Source organism: Pseudonaja textilis, chromosome Z, assembly GCF_049901715.1.
Source record: "Pseudonaja textilis isolate UNSWEBS1 chromosome Z, rPseTex1.2, whole genome shotgun sequence".
Lineage (NCBI taxonomy): Eukaryota > Metazoa > Chordata > Lepidosauria > Squamata > Elapidae > Pseudonaja > Pseudonaja textilis.
Genome location: NC_142008.1, coordinates 17,141,444 through 17,166,732, shown reverse-complemented (window position 1 = coordinate 17,166,732; position 25,289 = coordinate 17,141,444). Strand labels below are relative to the sequence as shown.

The window sequence follows — 25,289 nt, the reverse complement described above, 5'->3', positions numbered from 1 at the left end:
GAGGAGGAGGAGGTGGTGGTGGCAGCGGCTTGTGTTGTTTTCTGAGCTCTAGGCTCGCGGGCTCAGAAAACGCGAGCCAAGGTGGCTTCGTTTCCTCAGCCCCAGCTGCTTTCAGTCCTCTTGGGAGGAGGAGGAGGTGGTGGTGGCTTGCATTGTTTTCTGAGCTCTAGGCGTGGCTTCGGCTCCGCTCGGCTTCGTTTCCTCAGCCCCAGCTGTTTTCAGTCCTCTTGGGAGGAGGAGGAGGTGGTGGTGGCTTGCGTTGTTTTCTGAGCTCTAGGCGTGGCTTCGGCTCCGCTCGGCTTCGTTTCCTCAGCCCCAGCTGTTTTCAGTCCGCTCGGGAGGAGGAGGTGGTGGTGGCGGCTCGCGTTGTTTTCTGAGCTCTAGGCTTGCGGGATCGCGCGTGCTGGAAAGGGCTTGACTGTATTACGGAGAGAGATACATAGATAGATAGAGAGAGAGAGAGAGAGAGAGAGAGAGATCATAAGAATGGCTCTTGCTTTTTTCTCGCAAGGGAGAGAGTGACTCCTGGCTCCCACTGTCATCATCATCTTCTTCTTTTGGGTTAGTGAATCAATTAAACCTTTCATGATAGTGAGATCGTTTCCCAAATTTCCCTTTAATCAGGGAAGAAATCAGAAACAAACCTTTGGACTGAGAATAGCCTGTTCCTATGATGCCATTTTTGTTCACTACAGTGTGAAAAGTGTGAAAAAACACACTTCTTTTTCTTCATCTTCTTGTCCCTATTTACTGGTCTCTTTCAAACAGGAAATTGTGAACATCAAACTTATTCTCAACTGTCCTAGTGAAAGTTTTTATTGGTATCTATTTTTATTTTTGAAATTTATCAGTAGCTGCTGCATTTCCCACCCTAGGCTTATACTCGAGTCAACAAGTTTTCCCAGTTTTTTGTGGTAAAATTAGGTGCCTCGGCTTATAGTCGGGTCGACCTATACTCGAGTATATACGGTAAGTTGTATTTTTTATTTTATTTTCAAGGTTTTCAAGATAGCTGCGCACGATGCTGCAACTGACCGCTCCTTCTTTCAGTGTATGGTGTGTATGATTCTCTGTGTGTTTTGGATCCTTTCCTTGATTGAATCCTGTGGGGCAAGGAGCATCTATAGTCGGCAAGCCTTGTTACAAATTGGACTGAAATGTGAAAAGGCTATTACGGATGATTTTATACATTCTCATAACATACCAAAGAAGGCAGGTAGGACCCTGGGGGAGCCATGGATCACTATCCCTGTAGGAAGGAAGAAGAGACGGAGAAAGAGGAACAGGAAGAGGAAGAGAGGATGCCGTGCTGGGGTTTTCTTTAGGCTGAGTAAGTTTCCACACAAGCCTTCAATTCCAAGTATATTTCTTACCAATGCAAGATCTTCGACTAACAAAATGGATGAATTAAGGCTACAGATTGCAAAGAACTGCTATGTTTTGCTTATCACAGAAACTTGGCTTCGTTCACTCATTCCAGATGCAGTTGTTGAGCTGGAAGGTTACATAGCTCACTGGCAGGACAGGAGTAGAGATTCTGGCAAGATCAAAGGGGAAGGTTTAAGCCTTTATGTGAACAAAAGCTGGTGTATCAATAAAAAGACTGTAGACAGCCACTGCTTCATGGACCTGGAGTACATGACTCTTAAATGTAGACCCATATATCTTCCGCGGGAATTCAGCGTGGTTTTGATTACTGCAGTCTATGTCCTACCTGATGCCAATCAATGTTTATTGATTGCCTTAATACGTTCTGCCATTTTAATGTCCTCATTCAGCATAATTTTGTTTTTTCCATAATTTTGAGTATATCTGCTTTCTTTAAACGTGCCAATATTTTCTCTTCTATATGCCCATCATTTTCATTGTACAATTTCTCATAGAATATCTGGGCAACGTTCTTCTTTGCATCTTCCTGAGAGCATATCCTTTCATCTTCATCCTGTAGTTTAGTGATCCATCTTTTTTCCTTTAATCTCTTCAGTTTATGTGCTAACCATCTCTCTAGTTTATTCACATTTTCAAAAAAAGTCTGTTTTGTTTGTTTTAATTTTTGGGCTTGGGCATCTTTTTCAAGAAGATAGAGTTTGTGTTTGATTATATGCATTTGATTTTTAACACTTTTATTTTGTGGTTCTTTCTGTATTGTTGTCTCCAGACTTTTAAATTTGTCTTCTAGAGTTTTCTGTAATTGTTTCTTCTTGTTTTTCTTGTTCATGTATGCTATTGCCACTCCTCTTGTATATGCCTTTTCTGTGTCCCAGAGGTTTTGGAGGGATGTGTCCTCCTGTTTATTCTCTTTAAAAAAGAAGCCTAATTATTTCTCCAATCTTAGTCTAAAATTCTTATCCTTTAAGATTGATAGTTGAAAAGTCCATTGATGTTCTCTTATGCCCTTTCCAGTAGTTTCATAGGATTGTGGTCCACCCAAAGGTTTATCTCAATATCAACTTCTTTGATTTCTGAGTCTATCTCCTTCGAGATCCACACTATATCTATTCTGGACCACGACTTGTGTCTATTTTAGTAGTATGTAAATTTACTTTTCTCCTTATTCCTCTCTCTCTCCAGGTATCCTGTATCTTTAGATTTGGGCCATTTCAAAAAAAGTTCTTGGTAAAAGTCTTCTATTTCTTGTGTCATTACATTTATAGTTCCATTTTTGTCAATGATAGTGTTAAAGTCTTATATATCAGGGGTCCCCAACCACCGGGCCGCGGACCGGTCCGTGGATCATTTGGTACCGGGCCGCAAAGAAAATAAAAATAAAATAAAAATGGCGGCTTTCTTCGCCTTCGGTGAATGCTGCTGGGATCAGGGATCAAGGACACAAATGAAAGAAGGGGAGGGAGGAAGCAACCAAAGCCTGTCCTGCTCTCCGGCTTAGCGGCTTCAGTTTCCTCCCGCCTTGTTCCTCTCTCAATCTCTCTCTCGCTCCTCCACCAGCCCAGGAAGAAACTGCTTCAAAGAAGCCGGCAGGGTGGCTTTTCCTGTTGGCACAGCTCCTCCGAAGCGCCCGTTCACCCCCACCCCACCGCCCGCGGTTCAATCCAGTGCTCCGTTCTGCCTGCCTGCCTGCCTTCGTTTCTGGTTGTTTTGGAGCAGCTTTGGCTGAGAATAATAACTATTCACCTCTTTTACTCAGCCAGGCTGCTCTGAAACAACCAGAAACGAAGGCAGGCAGGCAGGCAGGCAGAACGGAGCACTGGATTGAACTGCGCAGGGCTGCGGTGGGGGTGAACGGGTGCTGGAGAGCTGCGCCGACAGGAAAAACCACCCTGCTGGCTTCTTTGAGCAGTTTCTTCCTGGGCTGGTGGAAGGAGTGAAAGCGACTGAGAGAGGAGCGAGACAGACACCTGAGGGATAAGGCTGAGGGAGGGAGGGAGACACCTGAGGGATGAGGCTGGGAGGCAGGGCTGAGAGGCGGGGCTTCTCAGCCATCCTGTAGGGACTTGTCCTGAGCCTCCCTGAACTTGGTGGTTTGCTAGCAGACGTTTTATTACCCAACTAGGTAACAACATCAGATGTTATCTAGTCAGGTAATGAAGCATCTGCAAGCAAACCACCTAACTCGGACTCCTCCCCATCCCCCCCTCCTTGAAAAAGTCCCCCCCTGCCGGTCCTTGAAAAAGTATTTCTGCATGAAACTGGTCCCTGGTACAAAAAAGGTTGGGGACCACTGTTAATAATACAAATCATATTCTATGTCTCAAATTATATTATGTAAACTTTTATAGAATTTTTCTTGGGCTCCATTGGGGGCATAAATTTCAACTTTCATTATTTTTTGTGGTTTATTATAATGTCAACTATTAATATTCTCCCTTCTTTGTCACTATATATTTGTTTGGCAGGGACTATGTCTTTAACGCATAGCACTACCCCTTTCTTTTTCTGTTGATCTGGTGATGCAAATAAATTCCCTAGCTTTGGTTGTTCTAGTAGATATCTTTGGCTATCTTTTATATGGGTTTCCTGGAGCACTATTATATCCATCTTCTGGTATTTTAGTTTATTTTTAAAAAATTGTCTTTTCATTGGAGAATTTAGTCCGTTGATATTCTTTGACCAAATCTTACATTCTTCTCCCATTATTTTACTTATGCCTTGGCCTTGTGCTTCTGGTTGCTCTGATTTCTTTGGGCTCTTCGATTCTTCTTTCATCATTCTCTACTCTTTCTCTTTCTCCTCTTCCCTTTATCCGGAGTTTATAGTCTTTCCCTTTCATTTTATTGTGTCATATTCTTCTTCTTTGTCTCTTGATTCTTCTTCATTGTTGAAATGCTGTTTGTAGAATTCCTCAGCTTACTCAACTGTGCCAAGTCTGTATCTCCTGTCATGCCACGTCACCATGATACTCTCAGGTGTCAACCACCTAAAGTTCATGCTGTGCCTATTCAATCTTGACGTCAGGAATTGGTAATTTCTTCTCAAGTTCCTCATCCCTTTTGGTACCTGCTTCAAAATGATTATCTGTTTGCCTCTATATTCTAGCTGCTTGTCTCTCATTCTATATAGAATTTCCTCCCTAATTGATTTTTTGATGAACTTAATATGGACTTCTTTTGGGAGATTGTGTCTCCTTCCATAATTAGTTTGCATCCTGTAAATCTCATCCATTTCCAAAATCATTTCTTCTTTTCTCCATTCTGAGAGCTCCTGCTTAGAAGATCTGCCATTGTATCAGGTAGATCTTCTCCCTTTTCTTTTGTGACATTCCGGAAATGCAAGTAGTGGGCCGCTCTCTCGACTTCGAGAAAGATCACTGTCACTTCCAACTCTTTGTTGGCCAGAGTTAGTTTTTCATTTATTTCCTCAACTTCCCTTTCTTCCTTTTCCATTCTTTGTTCCATTTCCATCAGTTTCTGTTCATTTTTGGTTATTTGCTGCTGGAAAGCTTCAAATTTTCCATCTATTATCTGTACTCTCTCTTTAAGTTCCCCTGTGTCATTTCTCACCTTGCCAATCTCTCTTTTCATCTCTGTGTAGTTTTTATTCATCGCCTCTTGCATATTTTGGAGCATTGCTTAAAGATCTTTAAACCAATTTGATCATTGTCTCTGTAGCATGTCCTCTATAGATTTTTGAGAAGAGGGACTGGATGCCGTTGATGTCTGCAAGGTGGTTTTCTTTCCTGCACCTATTTTTGTTAAGTTCGTTGTGCTTGTCTTCAGAATTTCTTCAGAAAGCTACTATTTAGCAATAGTTTCCACTTCTTACTTTCACCTCTGTACCCTCCAGTGTTTATTCTCTCAATTATATCTTATCCTAAATCACTATATATGTATTGATGTGTCAATATAACCTCTATTTCTATTAATCTGATTCCCCCCCCCCCAAAGAGGCCTTCAGTTGATTGGTTGATCTTTGGGATTTACTTTCACAGTGGTTTTATCAATTTCTCTTTATAATATCTTTTACTTATCGACTCTGTTTCTTACCATTAATGATATATAGCACCAAAGCCCTTTAAAATTCTTATAAAATTTTATAAGAATATTATACTTTAAAAAGAGTTTAAAAAAGGTTTTAACCATAAATAATAAACCAATAATGGCAACAGTAAATGAAAATAATAATATTCACTTGTATCCACTTATTGTAGTTAATTGATTATGGCAACTTAGATACTGCGACAGGCAATGCTAACAAGTATAATACGGAAAATCACTATAATGGTAGTACTATATAACAATGTGTTATGTGCAAAACATAATCTATATGATACTATTAATTAATTTGTAATTATTGAATTAATCTATAATGACAATTTTAAAGTGTATAACAATAATTGGTAATTCAAGATTTAGTAAATTCACCATTTCAGAAGTATTCCAGTTGTTCCAAAACCTTTATAATCCAATATTTAGGTCCATTATAGTCCAGTATTGTCCAAAAAAGAAACCTTTTCATTTTCAGTAATGTTTCCTTTGATCTTTTTCTTCTTTGGCCAGCAGATGTCACATTTATCTAAATCTCACAGTCTAAAAATACAGTGTCATTTCCCTCAGGGAGACTCTATTATGCCTCTTAGTTAAATCATTCAATTATCCACTTGTTCAGAACTGTCTGTTCTTAGCCCTAATCTTCTTCTTACGATCCCTTTCTGCAGCGCAATAGCTCTGTTTTCCGCCCACAATTTTTTTTACCACTGTGGGGGTTTACAGTTTTCCACTGGCAGCTGATATCCTGGCTTTTCCCTCTTTACAATTTCTTCTGCCCACCGATCACTTGTTCCTTCTTCCATTTATCTAGGGCTTACTCCTTTCTCCAGACACTGCTTTGCATTTTAGTTAAGTGCTCCCTCTCTCCACTTCACTTATAAGCCTGGGAATCTTATTGTCAGATTTGGTCCACCGTCGTTCTACTAGGTCATCGCTTTTTTCATCCCTGCTGTCAAAACCTCCAGTTGGCCATTGCTGGGCAACTTCTTCCGAGTCCACTCACTTTGGGTATTTCTCACTGTGGGCTGCCGCACACAAACAACCCCACCTTTGGCTGTATGGACAGATATCTCCATCCTACATAACTGCTGATCCAGCATCCATGCCAGAGACATCTTGAGCCGAAGGTAGTCCATCTGAGACTACCTTCAGCTCCGAAGAGTCCTGCGAGATCTGAATCAGGATGGAATGCGAATGAATATCTGTCCATACAACTCCTCACTCTGGCAGCTGGCCCCACCCCCTATTTTTATACCCTTTTTTGATCCTACTGTTGGATTTTGTATATCTGGAGAATTTTCTTGCCTTTGGAGAGTGCTAATTCGATATATTCAATATAATGTGAAACTTATTTATATTCTACTTTTATTTAATTACAGAAAAAATACGTTGTCAGCATTTAGAAGTTTCTGCATGTGTATTTGTATATGTACGTATGTATGTATGTATGCATGCATATATTTATTTGGCTGCAGGGTCACATTTCTGCATTCTGTTCATCTAGCTTAAATAGAAAAACTATTAATGCCTGATGTAATGAGAGGTTTAGTTTTTAGCTGGCTTTTCAGCATGATGCTGATTATAGCTGTGAGAGAATGACTGGTCCAAGGTTATTTAGTTGTATTCCATGCCTAACGGATAATTAGAACTTGATTTTTCCCACTCCTAGTCCAGCATCCTAACCATTACGGTATTGGCTCTCTAGGAGTGAAATTAATATAACCAATATGTTAACCACTAGGTTATAAAGGGTTGTTCATACAGCTTGAAAACTGAAAACAAAGACATTGAAAGAGACGGTATGCTAAAGGTAGGATAGGTTAAACTTTTTGGAACATAGAAAATTTATTGGGATAGTTTTTAAGGTGAAAAATATATTGTTTTATTATGTATTACATTTTTTTCAAAGCTTGGAATGAAATATTGATTATTTATTTTTGAAAAGATTACATAACCAACGCAATGAATGCAACAAAACAATTAAAACAAAAGACAATTGACAACTCATCTCCGGGAACAAGGAAGAAAGGAGGAAAACAGAGCAGATATGAAGCTAACCCAATGGTTTTAATGCCTGCAGTTCCCAAAGAAACCATCACGCAGTATTCTCTGAGTCTTACTTCAGGAAATAAAGACAGAATGTTTGATGAGATGGATATGCTTAGAAATATTACAAAACATCTAAATGAGGTAGGCTAATCATTAACAGTGTTTATTATTTAATTTTTATTACTTGTTTGTATGTAATTGAATCAAAGCAGTGAAAGTACCTAATACTATAGCACCTTACTTTACTTGAAATTACAACTCAGTAAATAGATACCTTTTTGAAAATTAATGTACTTTTTCAAGGAACTTAAGGGAATTAAATATCAGAGAAACATGAATTTAGATAAATGTGTTATTCAGAATAGCTAAACAAAAGATTATGATTCTAAGGAGCTACATTTATTTGTGGAGTTTGTGAAGTCTCCTTAAAAAACAGGAAAAACATTTGTCCTATAGTCTTGCAAGAAATACTACTTGCTAGGAGAAGAGCATGAAATTGCCATGAGGCTGGATGCTTCTACAAGAAAATTGAGCGTCATATAGTATTGGCCAAGCTCATCTGCAAAATATATAAAGGTAAATTGGATGCTGCTTGGCCCTGGAATTGAGTGAATAGTGGGCTGAATCATGCAAGTTTTTTGGGTGGCTGGATTTAAAGTAAGCATCAATGTACATGCTATAACTATTCTCCACGTGTCAGCCACTTCTACTGACCAGATTCCTGCTGCATTGTCTGGCTAAATAATGAGCTTGGGAGCAGGACAAGGCTCAGAGAATCCTCAGGGACAGAGGAAGATTTGGGAAGGCCCTTGGATTGCCAGATATGAAATAGGCCTTGGCCTACAGGTTGTAACTGCCTCTCATGTGCTGGTTGCTTCTGTTGACTGGCTTTAGGCAATGTTGCTTTCATGAATAGCCAGCTTCGGAGCAGGCTTAGGCCTGTGGAACCCTGAGGTCCAGGAAGCAGAGCAGAGGTGGTATTCAGCAAGTTCCGGCCAGTTCTGGAGAAGTGGTAGCGGAAATTTTGAGTAGTTTGGAGAACCGACAAATACTACCTCTGATTGGCCCTGCCACCATTTATTCTCTGCCTTCCAAGTCCCAGATGATCGGCTGGGTCTTCTTTGGTTGCCCTACACAGGAGAATGGAGCTGGAAATCAGGTTAGTGGGGTAGGAATGGAGATTTTACAGTATCCTTCCCCTGCCACGCCCATCAAGCCATGCCCACCAAGTCACGATCAGAGAACAGGTAGTAAATATTTTTGAATCCCACCACTGAAGTAGAGCACAGGGGGCCTCAGATATGAGGAAGCCTTAGAAGGCCTAGAGAGGTTTGCAGGAGTGTGGTAAGGTCTGGGCAAGGTCAGGCCTCCAAGGATCTCCTTCCACCCCCATGGCACCGCATGTTCCATCTAATGACCCACACATTTGTTTAATAATAGCATTGGGGAAAGCAGGGATAGGGGGTTGTTAAATGAGATGCTTCACTTAACAGCCACCATGACATATGACTGTAATGGGCAAGTTCCATTAAGGTCATAAGTTGAGGATTATCTGAATATTTAAACAGGTCACATTATAGAAGATGAACACATTCTCCAAGATGGGAGAATCCAAGATGGGTAGTCTCTAGTCTCATAGCCCTGCAGACCGAGTTACACCCTCTGGTAACAGTCCCCAGTTCTTCACTCAGCGTGTTCAGACCACCCTTTAAGGGCTCTGAATAGTTAAGATTGTAGAAGAATCTTCACCCCTGGGTTGAGTTTTTTTTTTCCTCTTCAAGTGGCTTAGAGCAGGTTTGACAGCTAGCCGGCTTGCTGGTTAGCACTTTTGTTTTTCACAATTTCTTTTTTTACTGCCTTTAAAAAAAATTCTTTGCTGGTAGACTGGTTTTTGGAATTGTGATTGTAAATTTGGTTGGAGGTGACCCTGAGAGCCCGTGTGGCCCGGGCTGGGGGTGTGGGAGTCAGTGTCTTATTCAATGCACTTTCTCCTGGTCCGTTCTTATTGATCTGTGCTAGCTGCAAAAACCACAAGGCGCTTTTGCCCCTTTTTGATATCGGCGGCCATTTCAGATGTTTCAGGACAATTCTGCAGTTTGTCTCCAGGATTGTCCCTTGGGGGGATACTGGCCAACTGGATTGAATCCTGACACCCTGTCCAGTCACCAGAGCACTGTGGCAACTGTGAGACGCTTGAGACTGCCAAATTGATTGTGGTGCAGCCAACACTGACTCAACAAGCCTCTGATCTGTCAGAGCTTGTAGCAATTTTAAAGAGTCAGCCATTTTTTTTCCTTTTTGCTTTGATTCTTGCCTTAAATTGCGGAGCTGTGCTCACCACTTCTGAGTTGTACTAGCCTCCTGAAGTGGTGGACAGCTGCTGTGACCAGAGCAGACAGCTTTAGATCAAATAAGTTTTGTTTTTATTTTTCTTTTGCCCCCTTTTTCCTTTTCTCTCTCCCTGTCAATGACAATTATTTTTGGCACCAGGCATCAAAATGGCCACCAGGGGAGCTGGCCAAGAATTATCAGCTTCTCACCAGAGTAGGGAGAGAGCTGTAAGGAGATCAACTAAATCCAGGTCTGCGGGTCTGGAGGCAGCAGCTAGGATCAGACCTAGGACTCTAGCCCCTAAAAGACCCTCTAGGGTAGAGGATATGCAGGGCAGGCATAGACAAAAAGCCCTAGATAAGGAGTTTGATAAGGCAGTGAGAGACTCCAAGATTGCTGAAAACAGGGTCATCTCTCCTCTGCTCCCACAAGATGGCAGGCAGCAAAACCAATTGGCAGATAGACAATATTTGACTGCCTGATATCCTGGTGGCTCAAGTACTCAGGATTTGCAGGGAAACCTTCAAATCAAGGCAAAAGCCACTCATTATAATTCTGAGCCACCACAAGGATTTTTGATTGCTGTACCTGGAAGCCAAGCCTCCAGCAGAACCAGACCTGTGCCTGAAAATAAAAAGCCACCATTATCCTATAGTGGCTGGGTTGCGGCCTGAGGAGACCCAAAGGCAAGAGATGCCATCTTTCATGAGAGCCTGGATCTCCCAAACAATTAGACAAGAATTTCAGGCTTAAGTCAACCAGCTGCAATGGCTGCCTGGTTTGGACACCAACAGAGGCGTTCCTCAGGGACAGGGGCAGGCTTCTGCAGAACAGCCGATCTACTTCAGAAATAGTTCTGCACACCCTTCGGAAAGAAGCCAGGCTTATGTTTCCAAGAGGGACCTCCTTCCAGAGAGGGTTTTTCGGATGGGGAGTCAGAAGTTGCAGGTCCCCCCTTCTTTAAAGACTTTTTCCAGCCGGCTCTCTCCAAGACTCTGCTGGTTAAGGCTAAGAGCACAGCTCATCTTAAAAAAAGGGACAAGGTCACCGGGCTCTTCCCCCAGAGGGGGAGGATCAGAAAGATTACATATTCATGGAGAAAGCATCTGTGGTGGACGCTGTACCTGTGTCCCAGACATTTATGAATGTGATTAAAAAGCCGCAGGAATTCCCCTGGGGGGTACACTCACCCCAGTGGGTCTGAGTCTACCTTATTTAATGGGTGGCTGTGGCAGCTCAGGGTAGAATCCCACCTGAGGACCTCAGGGTGCATCAGGACTTAAATAAGATAATAGCCCACAGCTCAATCAACAGCTAATGCTACCCTCACGTCAGCCAAAACTTTTTCTAGAGCCATGGCCTCATCTGTAACAGCACGTAGACTCATCTGGCTAAGAAACTGGCAGATGGGCTCCAGAAACAAATGGAAGCTGGTGTTTGCTCCCTTCAAGGAAGAGAGACTTTTGGGGAAGGCCCTGGATCCCTTTTTTTGATGGAAACCAGGGACAAGTGAAAGTTCCTGCCCTTCCAGAGGAAGCGTTTTGATTACAGGTCTCCACCCTACTACAGAAAGCCCTCCTTTAAACAGGGGGAAGCTGGGGCAAGCTTTCCCCATCAAAGTAGGCCCTTCTTCCAAAGATCCTCATTTCAGGCTGATAGACCAGCCTTTGCTGCCAGAGGGCATCAGAGGCAAGATGACAGAAGGTCCTTTCAGGGTTCCAACAGAACTTTTAGATGCAACAAGTGACACCCAAGCCTCCTCTCCCACAGGGGGCCGTCTGGGACTGTTCCGGCAGAGGTCAGAACAGATCACAACAGACGCTTGAATCCTGACAACTTTATGGTCAGGTCTCTCTCAGGAGTTTCTTTCCTCCCTCACTAGTGCCTTTGTGTGCTGCCCCGTCTCAAAGGACCCCTCAAAGAGGGATCTCATGGAATCGGCAATCCACTATCTGCTGGACATTCGGGCCATCCATCCAATTCCTGGAGACCAGGAGAGACAGAGGTTCTATTCAATTTGGTTTGTGATTCCAAAGGCCTCGGGGGGGCGGGGGGACAAGCAGTCCTCAACTTGAAAGGGCTCAACAGGCATCTAATCTACCGAAGATTCAAGGTGCACTCCCTCCACCCTATCCTTCAGGGCCTGTGGGAGGGAGATATTTTTGGCTTCAGTAGACCCGACAGAGGCCTACCTCCATGTACCCATAGACCCCAACCACCATCAGTTCCTGAGGTTTTGCTATGGCGGCCACCATTTTCAATACAGGGCTCTCCTGTTCGACCTGTCATCAGCCCCACAGATTTTATCAAGCTCCTGGCGGCTGTAGCGGCATACCTCAGATCCTTACCCATAAGGATCCTATGCTATTTGGATGACATCCTGATAGCATCCTCTTCCAGACCTCAGGCAGAGGAGGATATGATGTCGACAATCAGGATCATTCAAGAGCATGGGTTCTCGATAAACCTGGACAAATGCCACCTAGTACCATCTCTTGCATTTGGGGACTATCATACACACTTTAACCGGCCAGGTCTTTCTCTCACAGGAGCGTCGAGACAGTATAAGGGATGTCACATCACAGATCCTGTCTGACAGAGAGGCATCTTGCTGTGTCAAGTTCTCGGCAAGATGATATTGTGCATTGGGATTGTCCCAGGGCCCGCTTCCATGCCCAAACCCTGCAGTGGTTCCTGTTCCCCTACCAGAATGCGGGCAGGGGTGACTTACCAAGGAGGGTTCACATCCCCTTGCTAGTTCTTCTTTCTCTCCATTGTGGCAGTCCTAAACCATGGATCAGGGTTGTTTGCACAGAGGATTACCATCACCATTGGCGCCAGTCTGTATGGTTGAGGGGGCCACCTGGGAGTCCAGGTTAGGTGGTCATGGGAGGAGCTCGCCCACAACATAAATTGGCTAGAGCTCAGGGCTGCCCGCTTAACTCTCAAGGATCTAAGGCAGGAGGTGATGGGAGACAGGTTTGTCTCCTCACAGACAATGTGGCCACCAAGGCCCACGTAAACCGGCAGGAGGGCACTCACTCCAGATCTCTAATGCAGGAGGCAACTCGGTTATGCAGGTGGGTGGAGAGACACCTGTTGTCCCTGCGAGCAGAAAACATCTGGGAGTTTCCAATGTGCAAGCAGACTGGTTGAGCAGGACCACAGTCTACCAGTCGGAATGGCGACTGCATCCCAGTCTGTTCCAGGAGATGACGGAACGGTTTAGCAATCTGATCCTGGATCTTTTTGCATCTCCAGAGAACTCACAGCTCCTAAGGTTTTTTGCATGGTTCCCAGCACTGGGAGCAGAAGGGGTCAACATTCTCTGGTGCAGGTGGCCCCAAGGGCTATTGTATGCCTTCCCCCCTTCCCCTGATTCTGGGAACAATCAGAAAGGTACTGACAGAGAGAGCGGAGTTCTGTTGGTAGCCCCTTACTGGCCCAGGCGCCCATGGTTCGCCTACCTGGTGGGCCTGTTGGTTGGCAGACCCTGGAGAATTCCCCTGCACAGGATCTCCCTCAGTCAGGGCCCGATTGAGTACCCAGATCCAGCCTGGTTTCGGTTGACTGTCTGGCGCTTGTGTGGGTGCTCCTGAAACAGGAGTAGTTTTCCAGAAGGGTCATTCAGACCATTCAGGCAACCAGAAGACCTTCTACAACCAGGATATACGACATATTGTGGAGGATTTTCTGCGGCTGGTGTGCCAGTCACCTATTGAACCCTACTGGTGTGTCTGTGGCAAATGTATTAGAGTTCCTTCAAGAGGGGTTGGACAGAGGTCTCACCCCCAGTACTTTGAAGAGACAGGTGGCTGCCTTGGCCTCGAGTTTTTCAGTCAAGGACTCAACCACTCTGGCCCAACACCCCAGGGTGAAAGCCTTCCTTAGGGGAGCCACTAATTTGAAGCCACCGGTGGTCCATCGTTACCCCACCAAGGATTTGCCTAGGGTTCTGCAGGCACTGACTTCTCCCCCATTTGAACCCTTGCGTGAAGTCAGTCTTCGCCTACTCACTTGCAGGTTGTCATTCTTAGTGGCCATTATTTCGGCCAGGCGTATCTCGGAGTTGACGGCCTTATCCATCAGAAAGGACCTGTGTGTTTTCCATGCAGACAGGGTGGTTCTGCAGTTGGGCCCTACCTTTCTGCCCAGGATGAACTCCTTATTCCATCGCTCATAGGAGTTGATTTTGCCTGACTTCTGTCCAGGGCCTATCCATGCACTGGAGAGAAAATGGGACACCTTGGACATTAGGAGGGCCCTCTGTATATATATCAAAAGGACCTCCTCTTTTAGGAGGACTGAAGCCCTGTTCGTTTCCTTTTAGCCGTCAATTTTGGGTTGCAGGGTGACACCATCTACCATGGGTTGCTGGCTTAGAGCCTGTACTGCAAATGCCTATGAGTTACTGGCTCTTCCTGTGCCCAGGAGAATCACAGCGCACTCAACCAGGAGTGCAGCAACCACTGCAGCCTGGACAATGCAGGCTTCAGTTCTGGACTTTTTTAGAGCTGTGACTTGGTCATCTGTGAGCCCATTCATAAGATATTATAAAATCAACTCCTTTGCCTCAGCAGAGACGTCCTTTGGAAGACGAGTCCTGCAGGGCGTTCATGTAGAAGTGGGACCTTCAACCAATCCAGTTCCCTCCCATAGGACAGCCATCAGCCAGCTTTGGTATATCCCATCCTGGATTCTCCCTTCAGCTCAGTGGAAAAGGGGTGTTGGTCCTACACTTCTTCTCGGGGAGCCGAAGGGAGAATCCAGTCCCACCCTGTATTCTGTCTGGTTGGAGTAGGGAGGAAATGTTTTTTTCTCGCAGTATCAAATAGGCTATCTGTTAGAGGATGAGGAGCAGCTGGATTTGCTTCAACATCATTCAGAACTGGGAACTGTTACCAAGGGGGGTGTCCTCGGTTTTTCAACTCAGTCTGCAGAGCTATGAGACTAGAGACTACCCATCCTGGATTCTCCCTTCGGCTCCCCGAGAAGAAGCATTCAGGTAGGACCAATGCCCCTTTACATAATAAATATAAGTTATGCTTTGGTTTGATTAATGGATTGTTCTTTTAGCATGAACAAAGGGTATTGCCAGAGAATATGACTTTAACAGTTAAAAGGATTTGCCAGACTTATTTAATACAAATATTCTTTTTGCTGAGTGTTCATTTTCTTGCTAAAATCCAACAACCAACCATGCAGACTGAGAGTTATTATTTATTACTTGTTAAATTTATTTGCCTATTACCTCAGTATGGAAATATTTTAGGTGTCCTACAACAATAAAAGGAAGAAATGAAAAGAGTTAAACAGAACAGAAGTAAAATAACAGAACAGTAAAGTAAACAATGAAAAATGAAATTGAAGAGAATGTTTGAACATTGTAGCTTATGACTATTATATTGAAAAGTCATCCTTGGTGTCACCTTTGGAAGCCATATTGAGATTTGATGCTCCCATGCTGCCACAATTGAGCCTGAGAAAGTGGGAGGAAGGAATTCATTTGACTATATTTAGTTAGACAAAAGAAAATTATTTTATTGGTTCAAGGTCACTGAGTGTGGTGCATAATGAAACGGGAATCTTACTTTAGGACGGATGGAGATTGGACCATGTGATATGGTGATGGCTAAGGGGGAATGGATTTGTAGTTTTGACTTTTGCAAGGAAGCCTGAAACTTTCAGATTCAGGATTCCACAGATGTGCCAGTTGCTATCCGAATAAAGGTACCTTTGAGAGATGTCTATCTCAGAGTTATTGATGAAATGGAGGGTTGTTGGAACACTGACATTATTCCGAATCTCTGAACAAACTCCAGCACCCCAAAAGGGGACTGTCAGGGTGCTGAGCCCCAGCACTGACTCCAAACAATGGAGCAGTCCGAAGACTCAGTGAAGATGAAAGAAAAGGAAGAAGCTACAGAAGGGGCTAAGGAGCTTGACACCAGAGAACTAACTGAGACCCTCTGCCCCCTTCTAAAGAAATTTTGCAAGCGATAGAAGCTGCAAAGGAAAGATGGAGACTAGGCGACTGATCTCAAGAGACAGATTCATGGAGAAACTGCCAGACGGAGCTGAATCCAGAGATGAGACCGGAGGAGAAGCTGACTGAACACCTTTCCTCCTCCAGCCTTCTGAGGACAGCCCACGAGTGGAGAAGTGGGGGGATGTTGGAATCAGACAACTCCCAAGACTGGAACATGTTGCCTCCATCCTGAAGCCAGTCATTGGCAGGGATCCTAGAGCAATCCCAGCAACTTAAGGCAGAAAGTTATGTCTCACAACCACAACCTCTCCAGAGGTTGGGTCTTAACACAGCCCACTTTCCTTTACTTTTCTGAGAATTTACAGTGGAACCAGCATGGCATCAGTTGGATGTGGCCTAAGGATCGGCCCAAATCTGCAGGCCCAAGCAGCAAAGGAGAGACATCAGATACAGCTGACATTGGGTACATTACAAGCCCCAATTCCTCCCCCCCATAACCAGCAAGGAAATTACCCCCTGCAGAGAGTATTCCTCCAGGGGGGGGATTTTATCCCGGTTGGGTGGGTCCAGTGCCAGTGGATGCCTGCACCTATTGCACCACCTGGTTTGGGAGCACCCTGGGTCCAAAGAGAAGCAGTGATCCCTTCTCAGCAAAGGGATCTGTGGAGGCAGCAGACTGCAACCAACCCCCTCTTCCCATTGCAGAGAAGAATTCAACAGAATGGCCCTGCTCAGCAGGTTTCAATTCAGCCGCTTATTGGAGCCACCCATTAGGGCCCCTCCTTCCAGTGTGCTTTAGCTGCTTGGCAGATCCCAGATCAGTCACCCTTTGGAGCAGGGGTGGGATTCTACCAGTTCACACCTATCCGCTAGAACCAGTTGTTAACATTCTAAGCAGTTCGGAGAACCAGCTATTAGAAGGGATTACTGGCCTAATCCTGTAAGGAAGGCAGGAGGGAAACATTCTGGTGTTGCTTACAGAAACTGCTTCTCTGTTAACCCTTATTACGTTCTTGGCAGGACTAGACTTCCGGTCTCAGAAACTTCCCTGGAGTTTTTTCCCCCTCCTTTGCTGGTACTTTGCTTGTGTGGAGTGACCATTGAAAAAAGTAACTTATGACCGTTTTTCACACTTACAACTGTTGCAGCATCCCCACAGTCATGAGAGGCCAGGCGAGAAGATGCGTGCCTCAATGTGAATGATATTGAGTTGGCCACGCCCAGCCAATAACATGACCACCAAGCCATGACCACCAACTTAGCCACGCCCACAGAACCAGTTGTTAAAAAATTTGAATCCCACCCCTGCTTTGGAATACCCCTACAGGGCCCCTACATGCCACAGCTGACTCAACACATTCCAGCTCAGCCTTCATTGGCTATGCAATCCCCCCACCCCCCCTCAGATCAGATCAATTGGCTTTCAAAGCAACGTTTGACGGACAGTGTGAACACTTTGTTTACTTCCTTACTTGGATCTGATCCTACATAGATCGATTTGGAAACCAATATGCAACAGATCAGGACCTGGTTTCTGCAATCACAAATGGGATGAATGAGGGGGATGCTTCCAATTTGTAGCTCAGTTGCACTATGAGGAAGCACTGGAGCTATAGGATGTTGATGCCTTTATTGAACTTCTTAGGGCTAGATTTGAGAATCCTGATAGAATTGGAGAAAGTGAAGATAAAATAATGGAAATGAAACAAGGCAAGCGACCCTTAAAAGACTTTGTATGGGACTTTAGAAGGGTTGCAAGCAACCTCATGAACTGGCCTGATAATACTTCTGCACTATTGTAAGAATGCTATTGACCCAGAAGTTAAAAAAGCATGCAACATCAGAGGAACGTCAGAGACTTTACAGGATTGGTATGCCATGTCCCTTAGGCTGGACAGAGAAATCAACCCACACAGAACCCCCCCACCCCCCGAAGGCCCTCCTAAAAGAACAGTGGCAAGACAGCCTCTGACCAGACCTGCTGAAGCTGCTCCTACACAACCCACAAGGAATCTAAAGTGCTATTGATATGGCCAGGCTACTCATAGGGCAGCTGACTGTCTGGCTCCTGCATCTGTTCCACAACTGAGGCCTAGTACAGCTGCCAGGGATTGAAGGATTCCATGGAAGCCTCCAGGCATTAGCTGGTTTGCTAGACAAGTTGTAGAAGATCCCTTCCGCACAGAGGGAGCAAAGAACGTCTGGCCCAAGAAATCCTCCCCCTAGAGGCAGATGAAGAAGAGGACCCCATGCCATTCTCCCTTTTACAGCTAAGGTGAAGTTGGTGGTGCCTGAGAGTGGTGAGGCAAGGGAGGTAGAAGCAGTAATAGACACTGGGTGTTCCAGATGCCTTATTGGGCTCCCCATTGTTGAACTATTAGGAATAAAGACTAAAGCCCTGAAATGCCCAATCAAGTTTCAACAAGTAGATGGAACTATAATTGGAGGAGTTCCCGCTACCCAAATTACAGTGTTAATGAAACTAGAGATGGGCAGACACTGTGAGCTCATATGTTTTGTAGTGGCTCAAAAAATGTCAGAATCTATAATATTGGGACTTGCTTGGCTGGATAAATGGGCTCTTATCCTCAAGTGGGAAGACAGATACCAAAAAAATCATAATTGGGGCCGGTCCACTAACCCCTTTCCTCCCACAAAGAAACTGTCACCCAACTGGGATCCACAGCCAGAAGCAGTAGCCACCGCTTCAGACTCTCCTCCCAGCAAGCCCCAGTCCCTAAAGAATACAGGGACTTAGCTGAGGTTTTTAGTGAAGAGGAATGCAACATTTTACATCCCCCATTGAGCCACTGATTGTGCCATCAACTTAGAACCCAGGGCAAAACTGCCAAAACCAAAGATGTATTGCATGGCACCAGCTGAAATTACTGAGTTGAGAAAATACATTGATACCAATTTGGACAGGGGTTTCATTGAACCTGCTAATCTAGGTTGGCAGCTGCACTACTGTTTAAAGAAAAAAAGATGGCGGCTAGAGATTATGTATGGACTTTAGGGTGTGAACGGTGTACGCAGGGATGGGTTTCTACCAGTTTGCACCTATTCGCTAGAACTGGTTGTTAACATTCTAAGCAGTTCAGAGAACCAGTTGTTAGAAGAAATTACTGGCCTAATCCTGTAAGGAAGGCAGGAAGGAAACATTCTGGTGTTGCTTACAGAAACTGCCTCTCCGTTAATCCTTATTACATTCTTGGCAGGACTAGACTTCCTGTCTCAGGAACTTTTCTGGAGTTTTTTCCCCCTCCTTTGCTGGTACTTTGCTTGTGTGGAGTGACCACTCAAAATTACAATGGCAGTGAAAAAAGTGACTTATGACCATTTTTCACACTTACGACTGTTGCAGCATCCCCACAGTCATGGGAGGCCAGGCGAGGAGATGCGTGCCTCAATGTGAGTGATATTGAGTTGGCCAATAACATGACCAGCATGATCTAGTTTCTAACATTAGGAAATTAGGAAGCATTGCCAATGAGAGATTAGAACATTATTTGGAATTTTTTGCAGATTGTACATACAATGGAAGATGTGTATATAAAGGAAGGTGAAGTTAAAGAAAGTAAAGAAGAAGAGGAGGAAGAGGAGGAAGACCTATCTGTAAATAACATTACATACTGTTTAAATAGGCCTAATTTTAACATGAGTGATGTTGGTTTTAGACTAAACTCATATTAATGAGCAATAACAAAAGATGTAATACAGGTACTATAGTTCTTGTTTAATTATCACAATTAAGACCAGTAACTTGGTCATTAAGGAAACAAATACTAAGTGAAAACATACTTTTGCTTATGACTTTATTTGAGCTTTCCTTTATTTTACCTGCAAAGATTCTAAGTTACAGGATTGGTGGCAAAATTACCTTTTCATCACTATTGAATGGTTACTACTGAATGGCCAATTGCTAACTGAGGACTAATAATTGTTCTGAATTATTATGTTGTGAAATTATGCATAACTATTAATGTTAGGTTCCTTGACTTCGACCACTTACAATCTAAATTCTGGGCTCTATTGTGGCCATAAATTGAAAACTACCTGTAGTGAGAGTATTCTTGAACACAATTCAGAAGTTGTAACTGGTGTAGAATATAGCAACCAGTTTTCTGACTGATTTTGCAATATAATACTTATTCTATCAGAACTGCATATGCTACCAGTAGAACTCTATTTCAAGTTTCAAGTGAATACTTATAAAACCTCTTAGATTGTGTCCCTGTTATCAGTAGAACTGTTTTCTTTATGTAGAATCTATCTAATTTATATATGATAAGTGAGATGATTTTTTGCTAGTTGCCTAAAAATAAACTAGATGGAAATTAAGCTCATCAGCCCTATGAAACAATTTCTCTCCAAGTGTAATAATTTCTTTACTTTGATGATGTCCTAGAAAGTGATAAAATAGTTTTATTAAGGGGCATTTTAACTTGTATGACGGCAGCTATGCTTTTATTTATAGTTTTTTTATATATTCTGTTAATTATGTGGCTTTATAAATAGATTTTTGATTTTATTATTGTTTTATCTGTTGTAAAGCCCCTAGAATCAAAGAAATATGCAACATATAAATTTTAGTAAATAAACAGAGTGCCAGTTTGTTCACTGGAACCTACCATTCCAATTTACATAGGGTAGTATCCTAGCTAATGTTTCATTCTTAATTTATATAAGTAAATGCTGTCATTACTTCATGTAAATGATAAAAGTTGTAAATTTATTTTAAAAATAAGAATTTTAATAAGATTATTACAAATCTCAGAAATAGTTTTCCATAGCAATATTTTTAAAATAAAGATACTATATGAATATTTTTGTCATTGGAAGGAAGATTATGAAGATATGACTTCTTTCCTGATATGTTGTTCACAACTTAGAACACAATTGGAAAATGCACTTCGTGAAGAAAAGCAAGTATGTATAATGTTTATTGCACTGCATAAGCCTAAGATTTTATTTACTGTTAATTGTCATGTTTTATTATACTTGAAAAAAATTCAACTTTAGTATGTATAATAATAGCTACCAGTTTTTTAGAAATTTAGAATAAATATGGAAAGATAGATGTTTCAATAGAATGGTAAGCATATGGTAAATCCCCACCTCCATTGCAAAAATACAAAGATCAACCTAGCAAAAAAGTCTAGTAAGAGAAAACATTTCCTGCTTAAGCTGACATAAGGAGGTACGATATGGAAACCTAGACATTTCTCACTTTGTTATTTTGTATTTAAATTGTTATATAATAAAATTGATGGTGATTTATAATATTTTCTTTCTTAGATATTAGACTCATTGCTTAAGGTAAGAAAATTTTGATATGTATCTTTAAAATATGTTTTATTTTATAAAAATGTAATCTGTTAATATCTAATTTTATTTTATTTTTTTCTCAAGTGGTTTGAAAAGGAAGTCCATGAGATGGAAGAGGTAAACCTAGAATTTTGATTGTTAAGATCTAACACAAACTATTTAGAAATATGTGGTAACCATGTGAATTGTGTCTCTATATATTCTGCAGTTTCTTTATGTTAAATTTTAGAATCTAAATAAAAGGACACGATATAAGGATTAGCCATTCTTACTTGAGCAGGTACAACAGACATTTGGGATTAATCTTAATATAATTAAAAGTGTTTCTATAATAATGGCTAATACTAATATATGAACATTTCTCAAAACAAAAATGAGTAATTTGAATTATTTTATTTGAAATCTTTTGCAATTATTTTCTTTTCAATACTGGCCATCTTCAGTTTATTCTTTCATTCAATTGCGTTCAATTCTCAGAGAGGAAAAAATAAATTTGAAATTTCCAAATTCCATCCTTGAAAGATGGAGGTTGAAATCCCCTAATCATAGTAGTTAATACTCCAACACTAATTAAATGATGAAATCAGGAAGGGGTTTCTAATATGTCCCTGCACTCCAGCTTTAGATGCAAATATTCACAACTGATTGTTTATAGACAAAATTATCACCCTCCCTGTTCCCAAACTTGGCTGCTGTAGAACTCACCTATTAGGGTTAGGGTTAGTACTCTAGTTAGTATAATTAGTCTTTCCAATGTTATACATAAAGCAAATATTTCCAGAGACTTAATAATGTTCTTTGCCATCAGATATTTATGTGCCTCTTCATTACTCCAGTGTCCTTTTCTCACCAATAACCCCATTAAAAAATCTTTTTACTTTCTCCACTTTTTCCACCTATGCTAATCCTGTCTCCCATTGAGGGGGAGAATACAACACTTATGTCTAGTTGCAATTGTAATGGCCAAACAGACATGAACAAATTCAGATATAAATTTCTCTCCAGGACGTTTCTACACCTATATCATGGAAAATATACTACATCTGGAGCATCCAAAATTGCTCTGTGCTGTTTCAAGCCATCACCAAAGGATCCCCAAACTGACGATCTTCTTGCATGTAGTTTGATTTATCACAATTTTAGTGATAGTACTTTTCCAACTGCAGTGAGATACTCTGATGGTCTCCATCATCCCACCTCTCAGATTGCTTATTACAGTAGAAAACAATCACATTCCATAAAAATAACCACCTATTTTTTTTATCCAGCTTGGCTATCCTGGCTCTCAGTTGAAGCCATTCCAAAATAACATTTTTCCACTGCATGTCAGTCACCTTCTCATTATTAGTAAAGTTTACTTTTTAGTTCATTTTAAGAAATTGATTTATTTATGCCTGGTGGGTTGGTAGGTGGTTTATTAAAAATGCATTAATTTTTTTTCAGGTAAATGCAATATTTTAATTATTATTATACATAATTAAAAGTATGAAAGTTTGCTTTTACATTATAAGTAGATCTTGACATATGACCACAGTTCAGCCCAACATTTCTGTAGCAAAGTGAGATATATGTTAAGTGAATTTTGCTCCATTTTATGAGCTTTTTTGCCAAAGTTAAATGAATCACTGCAACTGTTAAGTTAGTAACATAGTTGTTAAATGAATCTGGCTTCTCTATTGACTTTGCTTATCAGAAGGTTGCAAAATGTGATCACATGGTCCTGGGACACTGCAACTGGCATAAATATGAGTCAATTGCCAAGAGGCTGAATTTTGATCATGTGATCATGGGGATGTTGTAATGGTCATAAGTAGGAAAAGCAGTAATTAATCACTTTTTCCAGCACTGTTGTAATTTTGAACTGTCACTAAGCAAACTGTTGTATGAGGGCTATCCACAAAATAGATTACGTTTTTGTCTGTAGCAAGAAGGGGCGGAGCTAGCATGGCCATCTTTGGTCGGTGCGTCCGCCGCTCAGTCTGCATCTAGTCGTGCTTGTGGGAGGTTTGTATCGTTGCCCGTTATTTCACAGCAAACGTTTGAAATGTGTGCTGCAATTGAAAATCCCACGAGTTGTGAGGTGCGATCAGTGATAAGGTTTTTGTTGGCAAAAAACCATAAACTGATTGAAATTTTTTGGCAACTGTGTGAAGTGTACGGGGACAACATCATCACTGAAGGTGGAGTGCGCCAATGGTGCATTAAGTTTAAAAATGGACGAACTAACATTCATGATGAACAGAGGAGTGGACGTCCGAGCATTGTGACTGATGAACTGGTCGCGAAAGTCGATGTCAAGATTCGTGAAAACCGCCGTTTCACAGTAACGGAACTTTCGCTTAGTTTTCCACAAATTTCACGCAGTTTGTTGCATGAAATTGTTACACAAAAGCTAGGCTACCACAAATTTTGTGCAAGATGGGTGCCAAAAATCCTGACAGAAAACCACAAGAGCCAGTATATGGCCGCATCATTGACATTTCTGTACTCTTACGACAAAGATGGAGATTCATTTCTTGATTGAATCATAACTGGAGACGAGACTTGGGTCAAACGTGAACAGCGAGATCAAATTGCAGTCTATGGAGTGGGGGCACACAAATTCCCCCAAAACCAAGAAAATGTTTGCAAACGTTCCCTGCAAGGAAGATTATGGCGACTGTTTTTTGGGATAGGCAAGGTGTGCTTCTTATCGATTTTCTGGAACATGGTGCAACAATAAACTCTGTGAGGTATTGTGAAACGTTGCAAAAACTAAGAAAAGCAATTCAGAACAAGCGTAGAGGAAAGTTAAGCTCAAAAATTTTGTTTTTGCATGACAATGCCCGACCACACACAGCAAATCGCACTTGAGAAGTCCTGAATGCTTTCAAGTGGGAGATTTTTCCTCACCTGCCCTACAGCCCCGATCTTGCACCAAGCGACTACCACTTGTTTCCGAGGATGAAGACCTGTCCTTTGACGACGACATGGAATTGCGGACGGGCATGACTGACTGGCTCAAATCTCAGGCGGCTGAATTTTATGACAATGGAATTACAAAGCTTGTTCACTGCTATGATAAGTGCCTCAATTTGTTCGATGAATATGTTGAAAAGTAGTATTTAAGTGTCACTTTCAAGTGTATATAAGAATTTTTTTTCCCTACACTTTGTTTTTTTTCTATCACAAAACGTAATCTATTTTGTGGATAGCTCTCGTACATCAAGGACTACCTGTATATGTTTTACAATAGCTTAATATTGTAGAGACTATTCTACTATAATAAATACAACAGCTTAATATTGTAGAGACAATTCTACTGTAATAAAGTACATTATTTGAAACAGTGAATGTGGTGCTTCTTTCAAGCTAATTGAGAAAACCTCTGTTACTATACAACAGATTTACGTTAATATTTTGTTATCTAACTATATTTCAGTTAGGTGAGGAAGAAATTATCCCAGACTGGCAAGTTCCTCTAGCAGATAAAAGCATAACAAATAATATCAATCAGTTACTGAATCGCATTCAAAAACTTGAAGAACTAAAAGGCCGTGTTCAAGAACTACCCAAACTTATTCAGTTTTCTATACCTAAACAGTAAGAATACCATGAAACATAGTTATGTTTAAGACATTATGATATCAATAATACAAAATATGTTTATTATAAAGATAGTTATAAATATTATTAAACTTAAATGGTATATAGAAAGTACAATATTTTGTTTACTAGGCACTGCCACAGTATATTTCCTTCATAATTTAATTATATAATTGTTATATTAAATTTTCTCGAATAAATAAATGCCTAATATAAATTGTTTTGTTTATTGTTTCTCTGATTTCTACAAGTAATAGGGAAATTAACGGGAAGCACTGTTCTCTGCAAGAATGAAAAGACCAAAGATGCATAGTTTCCAGGGTTTTTTTAATTAGATATTGTAGAAGGCAATGATAGTAGTAATACATTCTCTATATGTCCTGTCTAACTATATACACACAGCATACATGCACGTGTGCGCGTGCACCACACACACATTGTGATTACTTATTGAGGCATTGCAAGTCCCTAATGTTATTTCCCAAGTCCGTTCACAAGAAAGGTAAACTTGCAATAAGTCTGAGTTTGCAAAAAGGGATGAAGTGAAAGGCAAATACAAAGTC

General features: G+C 41.8%; 1 protein-coding gene across 1 annotated transcript in view; it reads left to right on the top strand.

Annotated features, from left to right (window-relative positions):
• The window catches only part of CCDC7 (coiled-coil domain containing 7), a 256,642-nt gene that overhangs the window by 33,685 nt on the left and 197,668 nt on the right, over positions 1-25,289 (top strand). Inside the window, exons 3-8 of the mRNA XM_087917690.1 lie at positions 7,390-7,634; positions 19,339-19,428; positions 20,656-20,742; positions 21,112-21,132; positions 21,226-21,258; positions 24,563-24,723. Of these exons, the coding sequence (XP_087773816.1) occupies positions 7,407-7,634; positions 19,339-19,428; positions 20,656-20,742; positions 21,112-21,132; positions 21,226-21,258; positions 24,563-24,723 (620 nt within the window). The 5' untranslated portion in view covers positions 7,390-7,406. The remainder of the gene's footprint in view (positions 1-7,389; positions 7,635-19,338; positions 19,429-20,655; positions 20,743-21,111; positions 21,133-21,225; positions 21,259-24,562; positions 24,724-25,289) is intronic.